Source organism: Mugil cephalus, chromosome 12 (assembly GCF_022458985.1).
Source record: "Mugil cephalus isolate CIBA_MC_2020 chromosome 12, CIBA_Mcephalus_1.1, whole genome shotgun sequence".
NCBI classification, from domain to species: domain Eukaryota; kingdom Metazoa; phylum Chordata; class Actinopteri; order Mugiliformes; family Mugilidae; genus Mugil; species Mugil cephalus.
Window position 1 is genome coordinate 27,702,501 of NC_061781.1, and position 10,654 is coordinate 27,713,154.

Here is a 10,654-nt window from a genome sequence, read left to right on the forward strand (position 1 = left end):
TTGTTTATATATTCGTTTGTCACACACAGGCTAACTGTGCTAAATGTGGGCTAACTGTGCTAAATGTAGGCTAACTGTGCTAAATGTGGGCTAACTGTGCCACCTCCCATGTCGACAGAGAAGGTTTTCCCGCCATTAGCTCCCATAGCCCCTTCAAAATTTCCCAGAGGGAATTTTCTAGTTTCCTCTGTAGATGTTTTAATTGTTATTAAATCTTTATTGATCCTTGTGTACATGTGCTACAGTGACAGGACATTTTCTGTATGAATGAACCAGTAACCTCCTGCTCCACTCGGTAGCCTAGCGCTGGAGCGCTGGAGCGGTGGAGCGGTGGAGCGGTGGAGCGGTGGAGCGGTGGTTAGAGGTGTAGCTGGGGGGCCAAAGGAAGGGAGGGATCAATGAAGCAATATTAATTAATTAATTAATTAATTAATTAATTAATTATGTCAACAACAACGGTTTCTATGGCAACCATACAACAGGCTCCGCCCACTTCAAAGAACAGAGTTTTATGCCTGTAGAAAGACCGGTTCAGCCAACACTCGTTTCACTTTGTGTCTTCACCCTCGTCTCTGCCGGACGTTCCCATGACGACCAGAGGACAAACGTCGCCTCAACTTCCTGAAAATTTCATTACACAACAACTCCACTTGATTACCTGAGCAAAACTAAAATAACCACTTCTGTCTTCTGAGACAACGCAGCAGAGGGGGAGGACGGGGGAGGACAGGGGAGGACGGGGAGGAAGGGGGAGGACGGGGGAGGACGGGGGAGGAAGGGGAAAGATGGGGGAGGAAGGGGAGGACGGGGAGGGAGGGGGAGGACGGGGGATCTTACAAACTTTTTTTTTTCTGTCACAGTTGGAAACAAAACTATGAACAACTGAAAGTTAGAAAACGAACTCAGAAACAGAAAGTGTTTAATTAAACAACACGAACCAACATTAACAACATGAAACAACAACAGCAAAAACATGAACCAACAACAACAATATGAACCATCAACACCATAAACCAACAACACAAACAACATGAACCAACAACAACATCAAAATGAACCAACAACACCAACACCATGAACCTACAACAACAACTACTTGAACGACCAAAAACAACAACATGAACCAACAACAACAACATGAACTAACAACACAGACAACATGAACCAACAACAACATTAACCACCAACAACAACAACATGAACCAACAACAGCAACAACATGAACCAACAACAACATGCACCAACAACAACATGCACCAACAACAACATGGACCAACAACACCTTAAACCAACAACAACACCATGAACCACCAACAACAACATGAACCAACAACAGCAACAACATGAACCAACAACAACATGCACCAACAACAACATGCACCAACAACAACATGAACCAACAACAACAACAACATGAACCAACAACAACATGAACCAACAACAACATGCACCAACAACAACATGAACCAACAACAACATGAACCAACAACAACATGAACCAACAACAACATGCACCAACAACAACATGAACCAACAACAACATGCACCACCTACAATAACAATCACCAACAACATGAACCAACAATAACAACATCATGAACCTACGACTTTTAACAACTTAAAGCGGAGCCTTTTATGGGATTCAGACAGATCCTGGAAGTTACTCTGACCTGAAGCAGGTCAGCTGTTCAGAGTAAGTTACCATGGTAACGTAGCTCCATAAGAATGAACCCAGAAACCCAGAGCAGTGCATTGTGGGCTTAGCAATTGGAAAGTGTGTTTACGTTGCGCGACACCAAACTTGTGTTTTGTTGTTGTCTTTTTAGCATGTTAGCATTAACATTAGCAATATAAAATGCTGCCAGAACCCTGGTCCAGAGCCCTGGTCCAGAACCCTGGTCCAGAACCCTGGTCTAGAACCCTGGAGTCTGCTGGAGTCTATCCCAGCGTTCTCCCTGTGTCTGCGTGGGTTCTCCCAAAACACCAAAACATGTTAGTTAGTCCAGGGACAGACTTAGTGTGTTAGTGTGTGTGTTTATTAGTGTGTGTACTAGTGTGTTAGTGTGTGTGTTTATTAGTGTGTGTTCTAGTGTGTGTGTTTATTAGTGTGTGTACTAGTGTGTGTGTTTATTAGTGTGTGTACTAGTGTGTGTGTTTATTAGTGTGTGTTCTAGTGTGTGTGTTTATTAGTGTGTGTACTAGTGTGTGTGTTTATTAGTGTGTGTTCTAGTGTGTGTGTTTATTAGTGTGTGTACTAGTGTGTGTGTTTATTAGTGTGTGTACTAGTGTGTGTGTTTATTAGTGTGTGTGTTTATTAGTGTGTGTACTAGTGTGTGTGTTTATTGGTGTGTGTACTAGTGTGTTAGTGTGTGTGTTTATTAGTGTGTGTTCTAGTGTGTGTGTTTATTAGTGTGTGTTCTAGTGTGTGTGTTTATTAGTGTGTGTACTAGTGTGTTAGTGTGTGTGTTTATTAGTGTGTGTGTTTATTAGTGTGTGTACCAGTGTGTGTGTTTATTGGTGTGTGTACTAGTGTGTTAGTGTGTGTGTTTATTAGTGTGTGTTCTAGTGTGTGTGTTTATTAGTGTGTGTTCTAGTGTGTGTGTTTATTAGTGTGTGTACTAGTGTGTTAGTGTGTGTGTTTATTAGTGTGTGTGTTTATTAGTGTGTGTACTAGTGTGTGTGTTTATTAGTGTGTGTACTAGTGTGTTAGTGTGTGTGTTTGTTAGTGTGTGTACTGGTGTGTTAGTGTGAGATTATCAGCTGATGTCTCACAGATCTGAAATAGAAGCTCATCTCCATCGTCGTTCATTCCTGGTTCATGCTGCCATCCCTCAGTTTAGACTCACACACACACACACACACACACACACACACACACACACTCACACACACTCACACACACACACACACACACACACACACACACACACACTCTCTCTCTCTCTCTCTCCTCCCAGCAGTGTTGCTGTCGTCCTGTTTCTATGCTGATGGTTTCTATCAGACCAGCTGAGACCAGCTGAGACCAGGTGAGACCAGCTGAGACCAGCTGAGACCAGGTGAGACCAGGTGGGACCAGGTGGGACCAGCTGAGACCAGGTGAGACCAGCTGAGACCAGCTGAGACCAGCTGAGACCAGGTGGGACCAGCTGAGACCAGCTGAGACCAGCTGAGACCAGCTGAGACCAGGTGGGACCAGGTGGGACCAGCTGAGACCAGGTGAGACCAGCTGAGACCAGCTGAGACCAGGTGGGACCAGCTGAGACCAGGTGGGACCAGCTGAGACCAGCTGAGACCAGCTGAGACCAGGTGAGACCAGCTGAGACCAGGTGTGCGGTGACATGTATGTTGTGTGTCTGTGACATCAGTAAATGAAACATGAGGATGAAACCAGATGAAACATGAACGAGTGAATCAGCTGATCTGATCTGAAGGTTTTTTAAATCCTCCTGTATGAGCTCATCACATGTCCAGCGTCCAGAGGACAAGAGTCAGTGTGAGACCTAAAGCGTCCCAGTCAGAGCGAGGGGACGTTTTAATCCTCTCACTGCCCTTCAAAATAAAAGCCTTTATCCTCCAGCCTCTCAGTCAATTACAGCGTTTCAGCAAAGTGGCCTCGTTTGTTGGACGTCGTCGACTGTTTCTGTCCCAGTGTGAGACACACACACAACACACACACAACAACCCAGTCAGTGTGTCCGTCCTCGTATGTCCAACGTCTCAGAGCTCAGTTCATTTACAACATCCAAGCACGTCACAACACGTCACAACACAACACAACGCGACACGTCACAACACAACACGTCACAACACAACATGTCACAACACGTCCGTCCGTGCTGGGGACGGACGTGTTGTGTTGTGTTGTGTTGCGTTGTGTCGTGCTGGGGACGGATCTGTTTGAGTTGTTTGGCTTCAATAAAATAAAAGAATCGAATGAGAACGAACTGAATCTTTTCACGTTTCTTCTTTATATTTAGTTTAGTTCAGAACGACTGTGAACGTGTCTCAGTTTGTCCAAGTAGCGTTAGCGTTAGCACCAGCTGATCCGGTAGTGACAGGCAGCAGAACCAACCCATAAAGATGGAAGACGCTAAACAGCACGTTGGTCCTCTCCATGGGACATTTGAGGACAAAGACACCAAGAGGGACCAGTGGAGACACATAAAGTATCATCACACTCTGCAGGAAGGAGTTTTCTTTCCAGCTTCAAACAGCACATGAACCAAGCCAAGCATACGTTAGCCGGGGATTCTGCTAGCACTTGGGCTAACGTGGCTAACAGCTGGAGACAAACCAAGACAAACCAAGACAAAGACAAGCTGCCAATGCTGCTGCTAATATGTGTCCACTCCTGCAGCCACTGTTCACTGGGAGACACTGTTCTCAATAAGAAGCGTCAGCTCTCCTCTGGTTGGACAATGTCCACAAGTTATTCTGTCTCCGTAGCAACAGGGACACATGGTGGACACATGGTGGACAAAGACAGACACAAAGAACGCTCAGGTAGGCTGTGGCATTTAAACCCTGAGGTCCAGACGTGTGATCACATGGTTCTATGTCACAAACCTCAGTGCGACTGATCCAAAAGGCGTCGGAACAACAGCAGCTGTTCCTCCACTGATCAGTAGTTTCTCCACTGATCAGTAGTTTCTCCAGCGCTGAGACACGAGTGTGAAGCTGAGGCTCCTCCCACCACAAACTCAGCGTTCTGAATATTTCATGGAGGATTTTAATGAACCTGATTCCTGTCGTCTCAACTTCCTGCTGCTCAGCGATTGGTTCCGTTCAGGATTTATCTTAAACTCGTGTTTAAATCGCTGAGACGTGAGACTGGACAAGGACGTTCCTTCACTCCAGTTACTGCTCTGTTGGTTCCTGTCTGGTTATTCACAGAGAACGTGCAGAGAAAGACGTCGTTTTCTAAAATATCTGAGACCAAACCAGAACAACAATGAGGAACGTCTGCAGCTCCACCTTTCATTCAGAACGCAGAACGTTTCACCAGAAAAACTCTGAGGAACCAACAAGGAACCAACAAGGAACGTTTCAGTGGAGACGACTCCCCAGAATCAGAGGAGGAAATAAAGAGCGTGAGGGCAGAACGGGAAGGAGCGAGTGTTTTTAAAGAGATTCTCAGAAATAGAAGAAGAAGAAGAAGCAGCGGTGACGAGGTCATCAAAACCCCGAGAAACACAGTCAGCAGATCTCACAGAGGGAAGTTAAGGACACAGAAAGAGGAAATGGACTGACAGACAGTTTGTCTTACCTGCTTGGACATGTCCCCGCGAAGACACGCAGCCAGACCCAAGAAGGAGAAAAACAACAATGAGACACTCGTTCACCAACAACATGAGACAATAGAACAGATCAATGTCTCAACGTGGCTTTTTTCTCTGTTGTTATTTTTTGTATATTTTTTATATCTCTGCTATAAAAACAAGAACAGAACTGATTCACTGTCCCTTATTTCTTATACAGACATCAGAAAGAAAACTAAACTGTCCTCCCTGGTTGTGTCTCCGTCCTCAGGGACGTCTGGGCCCCGAGGACGTGGACGTCCATTGTTTGCAGACGTGTCCAGGTCTCACTGAATCTCTTCTGGTCTGCTGCACGGTAATTATCACCACGATCAATTTGCATTTAACCCAGATTTGGGAGCAAAGAGGATTGTGGCGCGTCCAGCGCACGAGACACTGGGGACAGGAAGCGTCTTATCTTTGTCCTCCAGCAGGACCTCGTTTCTAAGGTCAGTGTTACTGAGACCAGACTTATTGGTAATATCAGGTTAATTGTTCTGGTACATTTGGTTCTAAGGATCATTTATATATTTATACATGTGTGTATATTATATATAAATACATATATATAAATATATATACATATATTATATAAACATGTATATAAATATATTTGGTTCTAAGGATCATTTATATATTTATATATTTATACATGTGTGTATATTATATATAAATACATATATATAAATATATATACATATATTATATAAACATGTATATAAATATATTTGGTTCTAAGGATCATTCATATATTTATATATTTATACATGTGTGTATATTATATATAAATACACATATATACATATATTACACACACGTATATATTTGTGTGATGTCGTCCCTCTGGTCACTAACACTGACCCTGTTTGCTGGTTCCTGGAGAACCTCGGGTTCTTCAGCTCATGCAGCAGAACCCGTCCCCCCTCCCACCGAGACTCGGCTCAGACACAAATCACTGTCCTCACAATCAACGGCCAGACGACAAAAGACACACCGGGACAAAAGACAGTCCTGGACGGCTTGGACCTGCCCCCTCCTCGACCCCTCAGCCCCCACCAGCCCCCACCAACACCCTGGGGCAAAGCAGTGTCCACTGGGTCACCGGGGGGGGGGTCTGCTCCCAGGCTCATTAGGACGGGTGAGGAGGGACAGGGAGACGGGGGAGGACGCTCTGGCCTGATGGGACATTACTTTCAGGTGAACTGGTTTAACAGCAACTGGACAGACTCCCAGGTACAGCTCACTGTTAGCTTAGCTTAGCTTAGCTTAGCTTAGCTTAGCTTAGCTTAGCACAGAGACAGGAAGCAGGAGAACCATGCTAACGGTGACGAGCCTCAGACTGTGAGTTCATTTTACTTTAGGATTTAAATAGTTTCAGTTTTAGAACGTTCTCTTCTACCTCTCGGTTCTCAAAGCTCCGCTAACAGGGACACAGCTACAGGACACTTTGAGGACGTTTGGACACTTTGCTGGAGGACCTTCGAGGACTCGTCCTACACATGGCGGCGTCTCTGTGGACATGTCAAAGTGATACGAAGCTGTTTTAATCTCCACGTTGGAGCGGATCTTTACCAGAGCCGCGTATCGACCGCCCTCCTTTCCGGCCTCATGTCTCCGTCCATGTGTGAACTGATCGTCTGTGTCACATCGATCGCAACCAACCCACAGGAAGCTGATCACAACATGGCCGCCGCCGCCGCCGCCACCGCCAACGCCGAGAGAGACGCCGCGAACAGAGAGCAGCGAACACATCAATGAGGCTCATTCAGCCTCGACCAGGAGCACAAAGCTGCTCTTTCATCCATCTGGGCTGATGTCACAGAACTGACACAGAACCGACACAGAACCGACACATGGACTCGCTGGAATTCTGGGGCGTTTGTTTCCTGACCTCTCAGCTCCACCGTGGCCCCCCCACACTACACACACCCCCACCACCATCCCTGCACACGAATCAATTACAGAGCTGCATAATCCTGTTAGTGGAGGACGAATGAAGCGCTCCCCGCTGGCAGGTGCTGGAGGCCTGAAGGGCTACGGCGGGGGCTGGGGTTACAACCACGTTAGAACCACGTTAGAACCACGTTAGAACCACGTTAGAACCAGGGTTAGAACCAGGGTTAGAACCACGTTAGAACCTCGTTAGAACCACATTAGAACCACATTAGAACCAGGGTTAGAACCGCATTAGAACCATGTTAGAACCACATTAGAACCACATAAGAACCACATTACAACCAGGGTTAGAACCACATTAGAACCAGGGTTAGAACCAGGGTTAGAACCACATTAGAACCAGGGTTAGAACCAGGGTTAGAACCAGGTTAAGACCAGGGTGAGAAACCAGGTTAGAACCAAGTTAGAACCGGGGTTAGAACCAGGTTAGGACCATGTTAAGACCAGGGTTAGAACCAGGTTAGAACCAGGTAAGGACCAAGTTAGGATCAGGGTTAGAACCAGGGTTAGAACCAGGGTTAGAACCAAGTTAGGATCACGTTAGAACCACATTAGAACCAGGGTTAGAAACACGTTAGAACCACGTTAGAACCACATTAGAACCAGGGTTACAACCATGTTAGAACCACGTTAGAACCACGTTAGAACCAGGGTTAGAACCAGGGTTAGAACCAGGGTTAGAACCACGTTAGAACCTCGTTAGAACCACATTAGAACCAGGGTTAGAACCGCATTAGAACCACGTTAGAACCACATTAGAACCACATAAGAACCACATTACAACCAGGGTTAGAACCACATTAGAACCAGGGTTAGAACCAGGTTAAGACCAGGGTGAGAAACCAGGTTAGAACCAAGTTAGGACCAGGGTTAGAACCAGGTTAGAACCACAACAACACTCCTCCCCCTCCTCCTCCCAGAGGTGTTGGTGAAAATCTGCCTAAATCCTGGTGTGTGTGTGTGTGTGTGTGTGTGTGTGTGGGGGGGGGGGGGGGGGGGGGTGGTACCCTTAATCTGCTTTCACAATAAACACGGGGGGGGGGGGGGGGGGGGGGCTGATTCATGACCTGGGCCCATGAGGAGGAAGAGGAGGAGATTTGTTTTGAATAATGAGAAGCGTGAACGAGGACCAATCAGAGGTCAGACTGAGCGCTCCCTTTTACTACTAACTCAAACGCAACACGGGAAAGAATTATATATTAATTATTAACGCAAATAAAAGAATAATTAATGAGAACAAATTCATCTGAATAAATTAATGATTAACTTTATTTATCTGTTAAACTTCTACAGACATAGACTCAACAACAATTAATAACTAATCAATATTTAATTAATATATATATATGTATATATACATATATATATTTATATATAATGAATCAACAGTTAATTGATAACAAAATAAACACTATTAAACTACAGAGAAGATACAACATGAAATAAAAGAAAATGAAATATAGAATTAAACGGAATGAAAAAAAAAAACCCTGAATGAAATAAAACGAATTAAACGGAATGAAACTAAAATGAACCAAAGTGAATAAATGATCATTTCCTGGTGTTTGACTTTAAACCGAGTTAAATGTTGAAATGATTAAAACGCATTGAATAAAGAATAAACGTTTGTTTATTTCTGGTTTCTGCTGGTTTTAATTTAAATGGTTTTTATGTTTTACTTTAGTTTAAGCCACATTAATAATCATTTCATGCAATATTTAATATTTTATGTCTTTATTGGATTCAAAACATAATGGTTCATCCCGGACTCAGACCTCCGCCCGGCTCCACCCGGATCCACCCGGCCGAACCGACCCCGGATCCCCTTTACAAACTTTCCGGGAGGTCCGGGTCCTCCGGGCCGGGCCGCGTGTGGTGTGTGTCGGGGTGTGTGTGAGTCTCCTACCGCTCTTCCTCCGGGGGTTGGCCTGTTTGCGCCTCTTGCATCGGGGACCCTCCGCCATGATCTCCGGCTTCATTGATAAATGTCCCCGGTCGGCATGGGCTCCTGGTCCGGGTCCTGGTCCGGGTCCTCCCGCTGCCTGACAACCGACACACACAGTAAATCCCCAGAACCGGGTCCACAACCGGGTCCACAACCGAACCTGAGCTCCGAGCGGAGAGAAAGTTGCTGGAAGGACGAGTCTCCACTTTGTCTCCACTTTGAGACACTTAGTTAGTTGGAGCTCCGAGCGCACCGCCCCGAGTCCCCGCCCGCCTGGTCTGGTCTGGTCCGGGGGGGGCAATAAAACACACACTCACACAGAAACACTCCTCCCCCATTAAACTTGTTGATCAGTTAAAGGCCTCAACGATCGATCGATCCCTCCCCCCCCCCCCCCCCCCCCCCCCCCCTTTATACCCAATAATAATAATAATAATAATAATAATAATAATAATGATGAGAGTAAAGACATCGGCCGCCTCCGCAGCCTGACCCGCCGCCGCCCGGAGCGTCGTTTCTCCGCAGAGCTCCGGAGCTCAGCATCCTTCCTTCCCTCCATCACTCCATCCTACACCTGCACCGGGGAGCGCGCGCCTCCCTCCTGCACCTGTCCCCGGGAGCGCGCACCTCTATCCTCACCTGTCCGTGCAGGTAGAGGAGCTCAGGTAGAGCTGCGCTTTGATTGGCTGCGGATAGAAGAGGTGGAAGAAGAGGAAGAGGAGCGGAGCGACTCACCGGAGACGATCCGCGTCTCAGACAAGACACACGGCGAAGAAACAGGGGACGAGCCGCTGATGCTGCACCTCCTCCCTGCAGAGACAAAGACCTGGTCCCGCTCAGTCCCGGTGGGTCCCGGTGGGTCCCGGTGGGTCGGAGCTGCGGAGTCCGGGCTGCAGGTCGGGGCTGATCGATCTGAGTCCTCCTCCCGCCTCCTGTCACATTATTTTTTCTTTCCAGCAAATAAACAGAGCAGCTAGCGCCACCTATCTTCCCCAGAAGGGATAACGAGGATCCGAACCCCTCCCGTTATACACCTTTACACCTGTCTGCTTCACACGTGACACTTACCTGAGACACGTGCTAGTCCGACTCACCTGATTTAAGGATTTAAGGGTTTTTACTCCTCCTCCTCCTTCTTCAACATGGAGATCAACAAAACTCATGTAGAAGCATGTGGGTTTTAATTCATTCTCTGACTAATTCAATTCTTTCACTAACATGTTCAAAATAAACTTTTATCAGATCAAATAATAATAACAAGAAGGTTTTATTGTCATTGTCTGGTGAAAAACAACTAAATACAATTTGTCAACTCTTTGGTTCAGGAGCAATAAAATAGAAACTATATCAGTAAAGATATAAACTATACATGAAGGAAACAACTATATCAGAGTAAAGAGTTATATATATATATATATATAAATATATATATATCAAATAAAAGCATGGAAATGAG

At 45.9% G+C, this 10,654-nt stretch overlaps 1 protein-coding gene across 7 annotated transcripts in view; it reads right to left on the reverse strand.

Annotated features, from left to right (window-relative positions):
* Positions 1 to 10,452, reverse strand: part of zeb2a (zinc finger E-box binding homeobox 2a) — a 24,255-nt gene extending 13,803 nt beyond the window's left edge. The window contains exons 1-2 of one of the 7 annotated variants that reach the window (XM_047600841.1): positions 9,934 to 10,452; positions 9,160 to 9,295 (exon numbers count right to left, since the gene is read on the reverse strand). In XM_047600841.1, coding sequence (XP_047456797.1) covers positions 9,160 to 9,232 — 73 coding nt within the window. In that variant the 5' untranslated portion in view covers positions 9,233 to 9,295; positions 9,934 to 10,452. Of the gene's footprint in view, positions 1 to 5,266; positions 5,717 to 9,159; positions 9,556 to 9,933 lie in introns of those variants that run through there. The other 6 variants (XM_047600846.1, XM_047600847.1, XM_047600844.1 and 3 more) reach the window with 6 other exon arrangements.
* Positions 10,453 to 10,654: the final 202 nt, after the last annotated feature.